The 19,307-nt window shown below is 46.3% G+C and overlaps 1 protein-coding gene across 1 annotated transcript; it reads left to right on the top strand.

Moving 5' to 3' along the window:
• The first annotated feature begins 3,713 nt into the window (after positions 1–3,713).
• LOC136153662 (small integral membrane protein 10-like protein 2A) lies at positions 3,714–7,482 on the top strand. The gene is made up of 2 exons (XM_065915687.1): positions 3,714–4,358; positions 5,921–7,482. The coding sequence occupies exon 1, from the start codon at positions 3,788–3,790 to the stop codon at positions 4,022–4,024; it is 237 nt and encodes a 78-aa protein (XP_065771759.1). The 5' UTR covers positions 3,714–3,787; the 3' UTR covers positions 4,025–4,358; positions 5,921–7,482.
• Positions 7,483–19,307: the final 11,825 nt, after the last annotated feature.

The raw sequence follows: 19,307 nt of genomic DNA, 5'->3' as shown, positions 1-19,307 counted from the left end.
ATGTAATCTTAGAATTCTTTTCCCTGACAGGTTTCTATAAAAGTGTTCTCTCCTCCTTCTACCATGAAACATCCTATCACATACTCAGATACTCCTCTATTCTCTTTATGTCCTGGTCATTAGCTGAAAAATCTCATTTACTGATTTATTTACAAATGTACTGCCAGTCTCCCTCAACTCAAACATCGGCTTCTTTTTAAATTTCATTCTTACACTTTTTAATGTTCAGGATTCCATAAAATGTTGAGTTTCCAGAAAATAGGGTTAGTCTCAGGGCTGTCACGTGAAGCTCCTTGGGTTGTGTGCTGCATATTTGCATCGTATTCTGTTGTGATTGCATAGGCTTCCAGGGAAAATTGCTAGGAGGCCTGGATATGTGATTCTTAACTGGTCCTTCAGGAGCAACTCTCAGAGTCACATCTCCAAACCTGCCCATCTTGGAAGCCTGCTCTGCCAATCAGGAAGGTGGGGAGGGGAATCCGCTGGATTTATTCATTGGCACTTTCATCTCAGGATCTGGAAGCTATCACTTGCCACCACCACTGCACGTGCCTCTCAGCTCCCAGGAAGCTAATGGTTGGTCACTGAGAAACTGGTACAGAAAAATCAACATCTCCATGACTACACTTGCCAGCATTTTTTTATGTCAATTTATTGAGGGCAAGGATTCTGTTGGCATTGTTCTCTTCTATGTTTCTAGCACCTAGAACAATTCTTGGCATTAAAGAATAACTGAATGAAAGAAAGGTAATGTTCTGGGCAATTCCAGATGACCTATAGGGAGGACATGTTTCATAACCAAGGTGAGTCAGACCAAATCAGAATATTTTACTTTCCCACTTGTCCCTTACTCAACAGAATTCGTCCCTACTCCTGATCGTGTTAGTGTTATACAGCAGGCTGTAAACAGAGGGGCATTTCTCAGAAGATAACGTGGTTCAGCCCTTAACCCTTCCTCGTCCTGATTTTGTGACCTACCCTTAGGGCTTAGGCTATGGCAATAACTTGCAAGTAAAATCACCCGATAACTTGGAGTTTCTGTGATATTGGTGACATTATCTCCTCAGTGTAAGTGAAATGCAGTCTGTAGCAAAATGATGTTTTAAAGCTACAAAAGGTCTTTTGCCAATAAATAATCTACTAATGTTTGCAGAAACAACTCTCTAAACCTACAGTAGCATTGCTTTTAACTTTATTTACTTATTTATTTATTTGGCTATGTTGGGTCAGTTGCAGCATGCAGGATCTTTGTTGCATCATGTGGGATCTTTTGCAGGACACAGTCTCTCTGTGTTATGGCACATGGGCTCATTGTTCTGCGGCATGTGAGATCTTAGTTCCCTGACCAAGGATCAAACCTACGTTCCCTGCATTTAAAGGCAGATTTTAACCACTGGACTGCCAGGGAAGTCTCTCTCCTTCACTTCTGAAGGATGTATTCACAAATATAGAATTTAGGTATACATTTATGGGTGGTAAACTGAACCACAGATTAATCTTGGTCCATACCACTTCTTTCGGTGTCCTTGATGCTTCAAGTTTGCCTTTTTCCCCTTGACCATGTAGGTAGGACAATTGTCTAATCAGTGTATATAAATCTGTTGGGTTTCTTAAGAAGTCACATGGATGCCATAGAGATGTTCAAGTGTGCTGAACAGGCATTTTGAGAAAGCCTTAATACTCAGATCAGCCCTCCTTGTGAAACTGGGATGGAGTCGTGGTGACTACCTCTTAAAGACAGGTTTTAAAGTTATGACTAAAAGGAGACATGAGGATTTTTCCACTTCTTTAAATAGTCTTGAAAACATGGTCAAGTTTGGGTTGGACTTCGTTTAGAATAAAGATGAAATGAAGCTACAAAGGGACTTTTAAACACACCAGTAAGAAATGCCATGTATGAGGGCAGATGAAAACCTGAGTGATTTCTGTGCAGTATCTAGGGCAAACACAGGATTAAGACAAGTGTTTAGAAATCACTATGAGGTATGAAGAAGTTTAGTACATGCCACCTCAAAATATGCCACTTCAGTTATACTGATTATTTTTAGCTGAAGTCATCTGAAAAAGGAGAAGGCAATGGCACCCCACTCCAGTACTCTTGTCTGGAAAATCCCATGGACAGAGGAGCCTGGTAGGTTGCAGTCCATGGAGTCTCGAAGAGTCAGACATGACTGAGCGACTTCACTTTCACTTTTCTGACAAAACAACTTTTTCTTAAATCCCTTTATTTGCCTAAAGACAGATCTTCTAAAAGGAACTCAATAGTCATAAATCCCCTCCTTGGAAGTTTCAACAACCAGGAAATATTGACTCTTACCACAGGAGAACTAGAAGTCCTTCAGTCATGTCTGACTCTTTGTGACCCCATGGACTGTAGCCTAACAGGCTCCTCCATACATGGGATTCTCCAGGCAAGAATACCAGAGTGGGTTGCCATTTCCTTCTCCAGGAGATCTTCCTGACCCAGGGATTGAACCCAGGTCTCCCACATTGTAGGCAGACACTTTACCATCTGAGCCACCAGGGAAGTCAAGGAGAACTAGAAGTCAACACCAAACCCAGACAGTTCTGTCTCAAACTATCAAATCTCCCATCTATGCTTCTAAGGAGTCATTCATTTTTCCATAAATCATTTACTGTCTCCTAGACTGCCTATATCCTCCCTCCCCTATCCTTGGCAAAGTGGCATTATAAGATCTCAAATCTCACTGTTTTTCTGGGTATATTTTTCTTATGATGCCCATGCTGAAATAATATTAAAAATTAAGTAGTGTATATACATTTTTCGCAAATCTGAATGTTGTCAGTTTTTTTTCATTGACCTATGAAGTGTATATAGCTAAGAGAGTAGAGGGAAAGTCTTTGCTCCCCAACAGGTAAAAAGTAAGGACAATGGGGCAATTCAAGAATAGAGAAATACACAGCATCAAGCAAATATACCAGAGAGGGAAAAAATGTGCGTGTGGATTTGGTGAAACTCCATAGTGCAGAGTTACCAGGGGAAAAAATTATGAATTAAAGAAAAGTTGGGGCTTCCCTGGTAGCTCAGAATGTGAAGAGTCCGCCTGCAAAGCAGGAGACCTGGGTTCCATCCCAGGGTCGGGAAGATCCCCTGGAGATGGAAATGGCTACCCACTCCAGTATTCTTGCCTGGAGAATTCCTTAGACAGAGGACCCTGGCGGGCTATATATTCCATGGGGTCGCAAAGTGTTGGACACGACTGAGCGACTAAAACACACACACAAATACACACACTGTGGGTTGACTGCCCCGGTTTTCTGCGGAGACAGACAGGGAAGAGGATGGTGTAAAGGGGCAGAGAGCTCCGGGTGGGCTTTCCTTGCAGAATAGCGCACTCTGCAAAAGGATCCCTGGAGGGCAGCGCCTTCCGAACCATTCAGGCCCTCCGGCTCTCTTCTTGGGAGTCCAGGAGGAGGCGGGGCTTGTCAGAGGGGCGGATCCCGAGGGTGGGGCAGAGTCGCTGGCAGCGGTTCTGTGGTACCCGGCAAGGGGCGGGGCCACGTTAGGGGTGGAACTGTGCTGGCTGTCGCTAATGTGCGTGCGGGCGAGGGGGCGGAGCTGTGCCTGGGCAGCTCAGGCCTGGCCTTGAATGTGGCAGAGGCGGCAGTGCGAGACCACCCCCCGAGGGGAGACCGAGGGTAGGGCGCGGCGGGGAGGGGCGGGGTGGGACGGGGCTGCTGTCTGCCAGGAGCTCCAGGCAGCAAGTCCACCTACCCGCCAACTCGTGCTGCGGTCGATCCACGGAGCCCGCGCCGGCCCGGGCCCATGGCGGCGTCGGGGGCTCTGTCTGCCGCGGCGGCAGCAGCGGCCCTGTCGGGCGTGGCAGTGCGGCTGGCGCGCTCAGCCGCGATGCGCGGCTCGTACGGTGCCTTCTGCAAGGGGCTCACGCGCACGTTGATCACCTTCTTCGACCTGGCCTGGCGTCTGCGCATGAACTTCCCCTATTTCTACATCGTGGCCTCGGTGATGCTCAACGTGCGCCTGCAGGTGCGGATCGAGTGAACGCCCACTACCACCTCCGCCCGGCCGCGATGGCAGGGGCTTCGGCATAAAGGGCCATGGGGCCGCGGGCCGCCGGGACATGCCAGGGAAGGGGCGGCCCAGGCCTCCGGGCCCTAGACCTCCGCGGAGGACGCAGCCACAGAGCCCCGGCTCCGGCCTGCCACGTCGCGGCCGGTGACGAACTGCACAGAAAACTAGCGAAAAGGGCCCTTTCCGTCGAACTCAAGAAAATTATCTGAGTGCAGCCGACCTGTTGCCTAACTTTGGCCGAAAGGGGGAGCAGAAGGAAGAAATTCTTCAATAGGAACATGAATGACTGACCCTGACCCAAAAGGTAGGAAGCCAGAGGTTGGACTTGCTGGCTGGAGGGAGGCGGTTGACATGATATCTAGATGTTCAGCCCCTGGGCGGCTTGGAGGAGGAAGGGACCAGTGGAAGCCAGCCTGGAAAGCTGCCGAGGCGAGGGCAGGCAAGGCAGGGTGCACAGGCCCTCCGGACTCCCCTGTCATATTTCCAACTTGGGGATGAGGGGCGGCTGCCTGGGCATCTCCAAGGGTCAGCCCATCACCTCGGCCCATGGTCCCGGTAGTGTCACCTGAACACGGGGGAATGGAAGGAAATGGCCCCAGAGAGGCCCAGAAAAAGCCCTAGAAGAGAGCGCATGCTGGCCCCCTTGTCCTCCACCCCTCAAGAGGCAGCCTGGAAGGATGGTTGTGTTCTTGGCCCAAGCCCAGGTCTGTCTCTTTCTCAGCCCTTCACAAGACTTCCTCCTGATGGGTGTCTGGGACTGCTCTCTGCCTGCTCCTGCTGTCTCTGTTGCTCCTCTCCACCCTCCAAAGCTTTGCATCAGGGGACAGGGAAGAATGGGAAAGACGTGTTCCTCCCAGCCCTGCCCCGTCTCAGCCACGCTCCCTCCACCTCCTACCAGTGCCCTCCTGGTGCCACAGAATGCGCTGCTCCAGTCCTGGACAGCCTCCAGCAGCCGCTGTGTCCCAGAGCATTTGGGAAAGTGGGGGTCTCCTTGAGTGGAGGGCAGCTGTCAGGCTGGGTTGGGAGAGCAGTTGGAGAAGAGACTTGTAGGGTAGGTGACAGCTGGGGAGACGGGGACATCTCTGGGTGAGGAAGGAGGCAACTCTCAAGTCCCCATGTTTTTCTTGCAGGAACTGGAGTTATAGAAGGTGAACTGCCCCTTCTGTGGTCTTGTCGAGAGAGTCAAATCCCTGCCTGGGGCACCCCTGACCCTAGAGCTGCCTGGAGGGCAGCCAAGAGAAGGGCCTGACCCCCGGAGGAGAGGAAGGGCCTTCTAGGAAGAGAGTCTGAGGGGAGGGGTGGCCTGGTGATCCAGCACTGGCATGAGGAAGGAAGGATGGAGCTAGAGACACTCTGGGGGAGCTCTGTTCTCCCCACCTGCTGTGCTCTGGGAAGGGAGACATTCGCCCTTGTCACATAGATCAGAAGTGGGGGAGCTGAACCTGCCTCTGGGCCTGCATTCCCCACCTGCCCCCTAGTCTCTGGGAGACCTGGCACAGTGGGATGGGGGAGGGGAGCACAGGCTCCCAAGAGACCTAGAGAGAAAGGCCCGTGGGAGGGAAGGTGGGGTGTATGGCCAGTCACAGGGAAGAACCGGGGGACAGTCTGAGCTGAGATGGTCACAGGAGAGATGAGTCCCAGAACCCCTTGGGGAGCAAGGCCCTCACACACGGTCAGGCCTCCCCACCCCAATCCAAGCCCCACCCGAGGCTTAACCAGGAGTTCCTTGGTGTTGAGTGGCATAGGCCTCTCAATTTGGGTGGGGGTGTTGGCTGGCTCCTGGGGCCGAGTGTAATCGGAGGGAAGGGACACATGTGGGTGGAGTGGAGTTGAGATCCACGTGTGACCCCATGTCTCTGTCCCCAGGCTACCCCTCCTGCTAGGATCTCACAGGAGCAGCTGCTCTGGATGGGCGGGCCTGCAGCGGTCCTGGCTGTGCTGCTGACTGGTGCACCAGAAGTGGCACTGAGGGGAGCCGGGAGAGGCCCTGGCCCTCACCCCCCATCCCAGATCCACATCTGCTCCCTCACTGATTGCTCGGGGTCCTGGTCCTCAGTTCCCGGGACTAAGAACCACAGCAGCCTGGTTGCCCCCGGGACAGAGGGGCAGAGCCTCACACCATGTGCCCTCCTCAACCACCCGGGTCCCGGCTGAAGATCTCTGCCTGCCTCACCCCGAGGCCTGAGGCGGCACCCAGGCTACCACATGCTCCCCGCAGATTCCCACAGACGGAAGGGTCCTGATGGCTTCCTCCCTTGTGCCAAGTTGCCTGCAAACCCCTGGTCCTGGTGGCCCCTCCTCCACCCCAACTGTGTCCCTCCAGGACCACTTCCGGGAGACTGCCAGCCTTCAGACTGCATCCCTGGAGCTCTGGGGACAGTCTCTGAGAGACTGTGACATGGGGCTGCAGGGGAGGAGAGGAGCGGAGGACCAGGGGCCTCCTTGGGGCTGATGCACAAATATGTCCTTTTCAAGTTCATATCTCATCCTCTGGGTGACTGGATCCCCAGCTGTAGCCTCTTCCTGGGCCATTTTGAGAGGGCCTGCAGAGGGCACTAGGGAGGGTCTTTACTTAATATGTGTGTGCCTGTGTGTGAATGTGTGTGTGAGTGCCCATGTGAGTGCATGTGTGAGTGTGGGATGTGTGTGGGGATGTATGTGCGAATGTGTATGCACATGCATGAGGGCTTGAGTGTGTGAGTGTGGGGATGTGTGTGTGGGTGTGTGAGTGTGGATGAGTGTGTGGATATGAGTGCAAATGCATGAGTGCACAGATGTCTGTGTGTGAATGTGCAGGTGTGAGAGTGTGTGTGTGGGTGTGAATACACGTGTCAGTGTGAATGCATGTGTGTGAGTGCACTAGTGTGTGAGTGCTTATGCACACAGGAGTGGCTGTGCGTTGCAGAAGGCACTGAGCTGTTTAGTGGGTGTGCTCTGGGGGACGGGCATCCTGTCCTCCCCAGGCTCCCAGCTCTGTTGGAGCTGCCTGGGCCCTGGGAGGCTGCTTCCCAAAGTGTAGAAAGTATGTTGGAGATTCAGGGACCCCAGGCTCAGAGACCCATCATCATCTGCAGAGAATCCCCTCTCCCCATGGGGCTCTGGCTGGGGCTGTCTGCCCCCAAAGGTATTGGCCGTGGGAGGGGCAGGGACACGTCCTCAGCATGTGTTCCTGCCACTGCTTTTCTTACCATTTTGATCTTGAGTAGTTTGCTGCTTCTGCTTTCCCGCTTCTTCCTCATCTCCTCACTGGGCCTCTGCTGCTCTCTATGCACTTTATTTACTTGCAGTCTCTTTTTCAGGTAGTGGAGGTTCTACGCCATCACTGACTTGAATAAGACAGCTTTCCCTTTTATGTGTGTGATGAACTCTGCACCAGTCAGTGCAGTCTGGTCAGAGAAGTGTTCTTGTTTCCAGTGTTGTCAAATCTTGTGTCTATCTAAGTTAATAAAAAAATTATTTGAGTTCAATGAAAAAAAACAGAGGTCTCTTGTTTCTGGTGTGGTGCCCCCTTGGAGGAGAGGGGCTGTTGGTGAACTCACCCCACTCTGGTGGCCAGAAGCTGGGGGAGGGGAGCATCCTGAGGGCTATAATTGGGTGGGGTCATGGCAGGAAACCAATGAATGTTATACTTCATATTAATAGAACAAAGGGATAATACATAATCATTCCAAAAGATTTAAAAAATGGATTCGGTGAAATTCAATACCCATTCATGATTTTAAAATCTTTTAACAACATTGGAATTGTTAGGAACTCATTCTCGTGGCAAATAATCTATAAAAAACTTCAGTGTACATAATATTTAATGGTAAAAGAATGTTCCTAATATTGGGAACAATTCATGGTGTCTACTATTGCCATTTCTATTCATCATTGTACTGGAAACTTGAGCAAATGGAATAAGCCCCCTACCCTGACAAATCCATCTTGATTGGATAGGAAGAAATAAAGCTTTATTTATTCACAGATCATCCTATATGGAGAAAATATCAAGTAAAGCACAGACAAAAAAGCTACTAGACCCATAAACAAATTTAGCAAGGCCAACAGGACACAATATCAACACCAAAATATCAATTATACTTGTACATACTAGCACCAAAAATTCCAAAAATGAAATTAAGAAAGCAACTGGATACACAATAGCCTTCAAAAGAATAAAACATTAGGGATAAATCCCATAAAATATGAATAAGACCTGCAAACTAAAAATTACTAAAAAGTTATAAGACATAGCTGAGAAAATTTAAACTTAATAAAGTTAGTTCATGGATTGGGAGACTCAGTATGGCAACCTTCCCCAAGTTTATTTGTAGATTGAGCCCAATATATACCAAAATCTCAGCTGAATTTCCTGTAGAAAATGTGGAATATACATTTATATCACCTTAAACAGCCAAAACATTTTGAAAAAGGAAAACAGAGTTGAAGGATTTATCATACCTATTTCAGAAGTCATAAAGTCACAGTAATCAAGACAGTATGACTCTTGTACAAAGATAGTCATGTAGATCAGTGGAACAGATTGAGAAAGTATGAACAAATCCTTAAATTTATGATGAAATGGGTCTTCTATTATGGCAAAATACACGTAATAAATGTTGCCATTTTAACCATTTTAAAGTATAGAATTCAGTAGCATGAAGAACATCCCCAATGTGTAACCATCACCATTATCTAATTCTAGAACATTTCCATCACCACAGATGAGAACACCATGTGCATTAAGTGTCAGTCTTCATTACCTCCCTACCCCACTCCTTGGCAAATACAAATATGCTTTCTGTCTCTATGTATATGCTTTTTATGGGTATTTCATACAAATGGAATCATATGATATGTAACCTTTTATGTCTGGCTTCTTTAACTTAGCATAATATTTTGTAGTTCATACACATTATTGTATGTATCATTCACATTGTCTGTAGTACATTCACATTATTGTATGTTCCTTTTAATGGCTGAATAATATTTCATTTTATGGATATATGACATTTTATTTATCCATTCATATGTTCATGGACATTTGTGTTGTTTCTACCTTTTCGCTATTGTGAATAGGGTTACTATGGACATTCGAGTACAAGTTTTGTTTGAACACCTGATTTCAATTTTGAGGGTCCACAACTAGGAGTAGAATTACTGGATCACATGTTAATTCTGTGTTTAACTAATTGAAGAACCCACCAAACTGTTTTACATAGAGGCTGCACCATTTACAGTCCCACTTAATAATGTATGATGATTCCACACTTTCTCCAACAGTTGTTATTTTTCTTTTCTAATTTATGGTTATCCTAGTATGTGTGACGGAGAAAGCAATGGCACCCCACTCCAGTACTCTTGTCTGGAAAATCCCATGGATGGAGGAGCCTGGTAGACTGCAGTCCATGGGGTCGCTAAGAGTCAGACACGACTGAGCGACTTCCCTTTCACTTTTCACTTTCATGCACTGGAGAAGGAAATGGCAACCCACTCCAGTGTTCTTGCCTGGAGAATCCCAGGGACAGGGGAGCCTGGTGGACTTCCGTCTATGGGGTCACACAGAGTCGGACATGACTGAAGCGACTTAGCAGCAGCAGCAGTAGCAATATGTGTGAAGCAGTAATTTTCATTTGCATTTCCCTAAGGCTAATGATGTGAAATTGGACTTCCTGGTGGCTCAGACAGTAAAGAATCTGCCTGCAATGCAGGAGACCAGGGTTTGATCCCTAGGTTGGGAAGATCCCCTGGAGAAAGTAATGGCTACCCACTCCAGTATTCTTGCCTGGAGAATTTCATGGACAGAGGAGCCTGGTGGGCTACAGTCCCTGGAATTGCAAAGAGTTGGACATGACTGAGCAGCTGACACTTTCAATGATGTGGAGCATCTACTCATTTGTTTGGTAGCCATTTATATGTTTTCTTTGCAGAAATATTAGTAATTTGGAATAAATTTGACAAAATTTCTGGAAGACCTGTATACTGAAAATCACAGAAGGAATTAAATAATACAAACATAAATAAATTGATTGATATATCATGCTCACAGATTTGAACACTCAATATTGCTGGATGTGAGCTCTAGAAAACTGACCTATAGATTCAGTGCATTCCCAATGAAGCAACAGTTCAGTTCAGTTCAGTCGCTCAGTCGTGTCCAACTCTTTGTAACCTCATGAATCTCAGCACGCCAGGCTTCCCTGTTCATCACCAACTCCTGGAGTTTACTCAACCTCATGCCCATTGAGTCAGTGATGCCATCCAGCCATCTCATCCTCTGTCGTCCCCTTCTCCTCCTGCCCCCAATCCCTCCCAGCATCAGGGTCTTTTCGAATCAACTCTTCGCATGAGGTGGCCAAAGTAATGGAGTTTCAGCTTCAGCATCAGTCCTTCTAATGAACACCCAGGACTTATCTCCTTCAGGATGGACTGGTTGGATCTCCTTGCAGTCCAAGGGACTCTCAAGAGTCTTCTCCAACACCACAGTTCAAAAGCATCAATTCTTCGGCACTCAGCTTTCTTCACAGTCCAACTCTCACATCCATACATGACCACTGGAAAAACCATAGCCTTGACTAGACAGACCTTTGTTGGCAAAGTAACGTCTCTGCTTTTTAATATGCTATCTAAGTTGGTCATAACTTTCCTCCCAAGGAGTGAGCGTCTTTTAATTTCATGGCTGCAATCACCATCTGCAGTGATTTTGGAACCCCAAAAAATAAAGTCTGACCCTGTTTCCACTGTCTCCCTATCTATTTCCCATGAGGTGATGGGACCAGATGCCATGATCTTAGTTTTGTGAATGTTAAGCTTTAAGCCAACTTTTTCACTCTCTTTCACTTTCATCAAGAGGCTTTTTAGTTCCTCTTCACTCTCTGCCATAAGGGTGGTGTCATCTGCATATCTGAGGTTATTGATATTTCTCCCAGCAATCTTGATTCCAGCTTGTGCTTCTTCCAGCCCAGCGTTTCTCATGATGTACTCTGCATATAAGTTAAATAAGCAAGGTGACAATATACAGCCTTGACATACTCCTTTTCCTATTTGGAACCAGTCTGTTGTTTCATGTCCAGTTCTAACTGTTGCTTCCTGACCTGCATACAGGTTTCTCAAGAGGCAGGTCACAGGACTTTTAAAATAAATTGACAAAGTGATTCCACCTTTCCATAGAAATACAAAAGGCTAAGGAGAGCCAAAATTTTTGAAAAAGAACAAAGATGCAGGATTTATACTTCTTCATTTCAAAACTTGGTATAGATCAACAATAATCCAGTGTGATCTTGGTATAAATATAGATTTACAGATCGATGGAACAGAATAGAGAGTTCACAATATACTCAAAACTATATGGACGATTGCCTTTTAAAAAAATTAATTTATTTATTTTAATTGGAAGCTAATTACTTTATGAAGTGGATGAAACTGGAGCCTATTATACAGAGTGAAGTAAGTCAGAAAGACGATTGCCTTTTGACTGAAATGTAAGTTCAGTACAACAGAGAAAAATAACATTTTCAGCAAAATACTGGAAACATTGGAAAAGCACATCTTTAAAATAAAAAAACTCACATAACATACAAAAATTAATTAGATATCATGACATACATATGAGACAAAGCCAAAATACATGCCACCTGCAAAGTACTGCAGTTCAGTGTCCCACTTTGGGTTGCCTGTTCTTATAATAAAAAGATTCTATCACCCTGGGAATCACAGTGAAATGGCTAAAGCAGAGGCTCAACAACCTCACATTGACATCTACTCCCCCTGCTACCTTCCTGTTCCCAAGACCTCTCTTCTCTTTCTTCTCTTGCCCTTAACAAAACTAGCTGTGCATGGTGACTGTCCCTGTCACTGAAGGCCTTGGCAGCACAACACCCTTCGGGTTTTCTGATGTAGTTCAAGTAATCAGCCAGCAGAAGGCGCTGCTCCACTAGCATAGAAATCGGAAGCACATAATCAATTCACAGGTTCTTAATCGCTCAATATTGCACCTCATAAAACTCGATAATCTAGTGGATCAGCCAATTCTGTAGTCTATGCTTGCTTGCTACTCAAAGTGTGGTCCAGGGACCAGCAGCATCAGCATCACCTGGGAACTTGTGACTCTGAATCCTCCACCAAAGACCTATTGAATCAGGACTTTCGCTTTCATAATACGTCTAGTGATTCCAGTGCATATTACAGTTTGAGAAGCACTGCTCCCTGGAAGCTTGAGGGCCAAGAGATTGACGTAAGTGAACTGTGTTTTACAAACAAACTAAGGAAGATTCATAATGATGTACCCAAAGCTACACAACTAGTGGGTGGGAGATCCAAGGTAGCAGCCAGGTTTCCTGACTTTAGGCTTAGGCTTTTCTGCACTATTCTGGTCAGTTGCACTCTGTGGCAGATTTCCCTCTCATCCCAGAGGACAAGTTCATGCCTTGTTTCTGGGACAAAGCCCCTGTCACATGTCCTTGCATCTAAATCCATGACTTGTGGGACTTCCCTGGAGGTCCAGTAGTTAAGATTTCACCCTCGGGGGCTCCCCAGGTGGTTCATTGGTTGAGAATCAGCCTGCCAGTGCATGACATGTGGCCTCGATCCCTGGTGCGGGAAGATTCCACTTTCCGCGGAGCAACGAAGCTGGACTCCACAACTATGGAAGCCCTGGTGCCCTAGGTCCTGTGCTCTGAAACAAGAGAAGTCACGGCAACGAGAAGTCTGAACACTGCAAAAAAGAGTATCCCTGACTCACCGCAGCCAGAGAAAGGCCCCCCACAGCAACAAAGACCCAGCACAGCCAAAGTAAATATATAAATAAAAAATTATAAAGAACCTATGAACTGATTATGTGCTTCCAATATCTATGTTAGTGGAGCATCGTCATCTGCTGGTTGATTCCTTGAACTACATCAGAAAGCCCTTGGGGTGTTGTGTTTCTAAAGGCTTCACCACAGACACAGTCACTGCTGCACTGTGGCCTTATCAAAAGCCAGTTTTGATAAGGTCAAGAGAAGAAAGAGAAGATAGCTCTTGGGGCACAGGAAGGGAGTGGGGGTGGAAGTGGATGTCAGTGTGAGGCTATAGAATCTTGTATAACTCGAAAATATATTTGAGCAGCATCTTCTACTGGTGGATTCCTTGAACTGCGTCAGAAAGGTCTGGGGGAGATGTGTTCCCAAGGCCTCAACAACAGGGAGAGTCACCTGAGAAGAGCCAGTTTTGATAAGGGCAAGAGGAGAAAGAGAAGTGAGGTCTTGGGGCACAGCATAGGAGTGGGAGGAGCAGATGTCAATGTGAGGCCTTAGAGCCTAGTATAACTTGATAACCTAGTATAGCAACGCCATCTGCTGGTGTATCTCATGAATTACGTCAGAAAGCCCTGGGGGCGGGGGGGGGGGGGCGTTGGCAACTTATTTTACGTCAATCAATGAACCCTGACCAAGGGGAACACTGAACACGTGGAGGCAGTCTATCTGCTAGGATCAGTCTTTGTTAGTGATCAGCTTTTTCAGAGCTGATCAGACGAGCTCCACAGTCTCAGGACCTCAAAAGGCAAGGCACTGGCTGAAGCTTGTGAAGGTGTGATGACTAAAGTTCTGCCTCTGACCTTCCATCCACACCAGCAGTGAGAGCCCTTGAGCCACTTCTGCCATGTATGCTTGCTTGCTACTCAAAGTGTGGTCCCAGGACCAGCAACATTAGCATCACCTGGGAATTTCTGACTCTGAGGCCTCCATCACAGGCCTATTGAACCAGGACTTGCACTTTCATAATGTATCTGGTGATTCCAGTGCACATTAAAGTTTGAGAAGTACTACTCCCTGGTAGCTTGAGGGCCGAGAGGTTAACATAAGTGAACTGTATTTTACTCACAATGATGTACAAAAGCCACAGAACTAGGAGGTGGGAGATTCAAGGTTAGCAGCCAGATTGCCTGATTTTCAGCTCGGGCATTTCTTCACAATTCTGGTCAGTTGCACTCTGTTCATGCTTTGTTTCTTGGACCAAGCTCCCGTCATGTCTTTGCATCTAAATCTATGACCTGGGGGGACTTCCATGGTGGTCCAGTAGTAAGACTTCACCTTCCAGGTTTCCCTTGGGGTCCAGTGGTTAAGATTCCACCTGCCAGTGCATGGGATAGAGGTTCAATTTCTGGTCCAGGAAGACCCCATATGCTATGGGGGAACTAAACCAGGGCGCCACAACTATTGAAGCCATCACACCGTAGGGCCTGTGCTAGGAAACAAGAGAAGTAACAGCAATGAGAAGCTCCTGAAATTGAACCAGGAGAAGCCCTGGATCATTGCAACTAGAAAAAAGCCCGCTGAAGCAAGGATGACCCATCACAGTCAAATAAATACATAAATAAAAAATTAAAAGGAACCTATTACTGATTATGTGCTTCCGATTTCTGTGCTAGTGGAGAAGAGCCATCTGCTGGTGGATTCCTTGAATTACATCAGAAATCCCTTGGAGTGTTGTGTTGCTAAGGTCTTCAGACACAGAGACAGTCACCCTTGCACAATTTTGATATGGAGAAGAGAAGAAAAAGAGAGGTCTTGAGGCACAAGAAGGGAGTGGGAGTAGATATCATTGTGAGACTGTGGAGCCAAGTAGAACTCGAAGAGCTAGTGAATCAGTGCCTTCTGATGGTGTATTCCTTGAACTAAATCTGAAAGCCAAGGAGGTGTTGTGTCAACAAGGCTTTCAGCGACAGGGAGAGTCACTCCTGCACAGTCACTTTTGATCAGGGCAAGAGAAGAAAGAAAAGACAGGTCTCAGGGCACAGGAAGAGAGTAAATGTCAATGTGCGGCTGTAGAACTGCATAGAATTCAGAAAATGTAGTGGAGCAGCACCATCTGCTAGTGGATTCTTCGAACTAAATCAGAAAAGCCTGTGGGTATTATGTTGCCAAGGTCTTCAGTCACAGGGACAGTTCCTCCTGCACACCCAGTTTTCAGAAGAGCAAGATAAGAAAGAGAAGAGAGGTCTTGGGGTACAGGAAGAAAGTAGGGGGAGTATATGTCAGTGTGAGACTGTAGATCCTTATATAACTGGGAAACCTACTGGGGCAGTGCCATCTGCATGTGGAATTCTTTTTTTTTTCCTAAGGGCAGGTAAAACAAAAAAGAAGACCCAGTGAAAAAGCAAAAAAGAACACCCAGTGAAAAAACCCCACAGCTCACCATCTGACCTTCTGGATCATAAGTCAAGGGCATTTGGAGTAGGGAAACTACCTAAAGGCTGAGAGAGTAGTTATTAGACAAGTTCAAATAACTCTAGTCAAGAGTCAAGCAGATCTAAGCGGCACCCTGAGAATTTAACTCAGGTGTGTGAAACTTTACCAGGCTATGGATGCCCCTTTCAGAAATCCAAAACTATTCCACATCTATTTACTGGGCTTCCCTAGTGTCTCAGATGGTAAAGCAGATGTCTGCAATGTGGGAGACCTGGGTTCAATTCCTAGATCTGGAAGATCCCCTGGAGAAGGAAATGGCAACCCACGCCAGTACCCTTGCCTGGGAAAATCCCATGGACGGAGGAGCCTGGTAGGCTACAGTCCATGGGGTTGCAGAGAGTCTGAGCGACTTCACTTCCACAATGCATTCACACAGCAGGCTGGATGTGGAAGACTAGCTGTGGGCCTCCTGAGACTACTGCTAAGGGATGCAAGAAATACTAGCATTAGAAAAATCACTTTAGGCACTAAGGATTGGATGCTTTCACTGCAATGTGTTCTACTTAACAAACTTTCCTATTACGTGCCATACATAATTGTAGTCTCAGATGAACTATTTTTAAATAGCGTGAATGCAAAAAGCAAGCGACAAGAAGTCTCCAAATACAGTCAGGTACAGAGAGAATGAAAAGCAAAAAAAAAAAAAAGGTTGTGGGGGGTGAGAAAGGGCTGCCCTGAAGTAGCCGAGAGACTAGACATGAGGTCCTCCTTGGAGTCCACTTTTTAATAAGCAGAGGGTCCGGGCAGCAGCTTTGCATGTGGAATTCTTGAAGGACATCATAAAGCCTTGTGGGTGTTGTGTGTCCATGACCTTCAGGTACAGCAACAGTCATCCAGCACAGACAGTTTTGATATGGGCAAGATAAGAAAGAGAAGGGGGGTGGTCCCAAGATAGTGGAGGAAAAGGATAGGGATACCACTTTCTCACCCACAAATTCATCAAAAGATCATTTGAATATTGAGCAACTTCCACAAAATAACTTCTGAACACTGGCAGAGGACACCAGGCACCCAGAAAAGCAGCCCAATCTATTCAAAAGGAGGTAGGACAAAATATAAAAGATGAAAACAGACAAAAGATTTAGGGACAGAGACCTGTCCTGGAAAGGGAATCGTGAAGGAGAAGTTTCCACATAGTAGAAAACCCTTTCATAGGTGTGTCTGTGGGGAGTTTTGGGATCTCAGAGGGCAACATAACAGGACGGGGGGATACCCTACAGAATATGCGCCTAACCACAACTACAAGCAGAGATGGAGAAGTGGCACAGACATTCACTTCTGCCACCAGCAAGTGGGGGCTGGGCTGGGAGGTATGGGCTGCATCATCGGTCCTTAGGGTAAGGATCGGGCCTGAATGCCCTGAGGACAATCTGAGGAAGCCAATGTGAGATAGCTACCTAAACCGTGGGATTGCTAGAGAGATGAAAAAAAGAAAAAAAATCTTTCCTGTGAAAGGCTCTAATGCCACACAATGACCCCCGGTGTGCTCACAGAACAAAGGATTGAGCGAATACCAAATGAGAGCAAGTCAGCTGCCGTTTAGGGCCCTCCCTCCCCAGTGCCAGAGAGGCAGGTGTGTGACAGCCAGAGCCAGAAGGCAAGGGGCTGCTGCAATCTCGGCCCTAGAGACTGCATCTTCCATCAAACTGTGAGCAGGCTCCCAGTTGCTAATCATGTCTCCCTGGGATCCTGGACAGTTCACATCTGCCAGGCATGTCATGGCCTGAGATCAGCTCCCCAGAGGAGATACATAGCACACTTGGGGCTGTGCTCTCAAGTGCACCTAGGAAACCAAGTGGCCAGGACCGGGGAGGTGCACAAGACGCATGGCCCACCTGGGACAGTGCGTTCACCAAGCACCCAGTCACCTCAGCTGCTCGGACCTGGGAAAGGCACAAAACTCACAGCCCATCTGGGTCTGTGCCCATGCACAGCACCCAAGCACCTGAGCGGCTTAGACCTGGGAAGTGCATAAAATGCAGGGCCCACTTGGGACAATGCCCTTGCAGAGCACCCTGGAGCCTGAGCAGGGTGGACCCAAGAAGTACAAGCTGCCTTGAGCTGTGGCAAACCCAGTGTGGTCCATCCACTGCAAGCACTCCCCACACATGCCAGTGGTATTTGTTTGCAGTGTCCCTCTCTCCCCACAACACAACTGAAGAAGTGAATCTAAATAAGTGACCACTTTCACCCCCTTGTATCAGGGCAGAAATTAGACATGGAAGAGAATTGAAAACAGAGGAAGTCAAAATAAACAAAGAAGGGGGAACCACTCTGGAAGTGACAAGTGCAACAGATTAAAACCTTGCAGTTAATGTTGAGACTGTGCACTTGAGAGGCACCTATAGACCTTGAAAACAAGGTCTCAAGCCAGAGATAAACCAGAATATATATAAAATATATATGCCAGATATACAAGCCAGAATAAGGGGTTATCTGACACTGAACTGACCCCACACTGCCCACAAAAGCTCCAGAGAAATGCCTAGATAAATTTTTACTATTATCATTTATTGATTTTTTAAAATTTTTGATTCTTTTTACTCCTTTAACTTTCATTTTTATAGCCTACTATCACCTTTCTTTAAAAAAAAACTATATTTTTTTCATTTATTTTTATTAACTGGAGGCTAATTACTTTACAATATTGTAGTGGTTTTTGCCATACATTGATATGAATCAGCCATGGATTTACATGTGTTCCCCATCCCGATCCCCCCTCCCGCCTCCCTCCCCATCCCATCCCTCTGGGTCTTCCCAGTACACCAGCCCTGAGTACTTGTCTCATGCATCCAACCTGGGCTGGTGATCTGTTTCACCCTTGATAGTATACTTGTTTCAATGCTATTCTCTCAGAACATCCCACCCTCACCTTCTCCCATAGAGTCCATAAGTCTGTTCTGTACATCTGTGTCTCTTTTTCTGTTTTGCATATTGGGTTAGCATTACCATCTTTTTAAATTCCATATATATGCATTAGTATACTGTATTGGTCTTTATCTTTCTGGCTTACTTCACTCTGTATAATGGGCTCCAGTTTCATCCATCTCATTAGAACTGATTCAAATGAATTCTTTTTAATGGCTGAGTAATATTCCATTGTGTATATGTACCATAGCTTCCTTATCCATTCGTCTGCTGATGGGCATCTAGGTTGCTTCCATGACCTGGCAATTATAAACAGTGTTGCGATGAACATTGGGGTGCATGTGTCTCTTTCAGATCTAGTTTCCTCAGGGAACAAATCATAGAAGAAATCAAAATATGCATAGAAACGAATGAAAATGAAAACACAACAACCCAAAACCTATGGGATTCAGTAAAAGCAGTGCTAAAGGGAAGGTTTATAGCAATACAGGCTTACCTCAAGAAACAAGAGAAAAGTCAAATAAATAACCTAACTCTACACCTAAAGCAACTAGAGAAGGAAGAAATGAAGAACTCCAGGGTTAGTAGAAGGAAAGAAATCTTAAAAATTAGGGCAGAAATAAATGCAAAAGAAACAAAAGAGACCATAGCAAAAATCAGCAAAGCTAAAAGTTGGTTTTTTGACAAGGTAAATAAAATTGACAAGCCATTAGCCAGACTCATCAAGAAACAAAGGGAGAAGAACCAAATCAACAAAATTAGAAATGAAAACGGAGAGATCACAACAGAGAACTCTGAAATACAAAGGATCATAAGAGACTACTACCAGTAGCTCTATGCCAATAAAATGGACAGCTTGGAAGAAATGGACAAATTCTTAGAAGAGTATAACTTTCCAAAACTGAACCAGGAAGAAATAGAAGATCTTAACAGACCCATCACAAGCACGGAAATCGAAACTGTAATCAGAAATCTTCCAGCAAACAAAAGCCCAGGACCGGATGGCTTCACAGCTGAATTCTACCAAAAATTTAGAGAAGAGCTAACACCTATCTTACTCAAACTCTTCCAGAAAATTGCAGAAGAAGGCAAACTTCCAAACTCATTCTATGAGGCCACCATTACCCTAATACCAAAACCAGACAAAGATGCCACAGAAAAAGAAAACTACAGGT

The sequence above is a fragment of the Muntiacus reevesi genome, chromosome X (assembly GCF_963930625.1).
Source record: "Muntiacus reevesi chromosome X, mMunRee1.1, whole genome shotgun sequence".
NCBI lineage: Eukaryota > Metazoa > Chordata > Mammalia > Artiodactyla > Cervidae > Muntiacus > Muntiacus reevesi.
The sequence above is the reverse complement of the archived record's forward strand: the minus strand, read 5'-3'. Positions and strand labels throughout refer to the sequence as shown.

Excerpts from the sequence above, each read along its gene's own strand:
- LOC136153662 (XM_065915687.1), top strand. The coding sequence starts at position 3,788 with ATGGCGGCGTCGGGGGCTCTGTCTGCCGCGGCGGCAGCAGCGGCCCTG.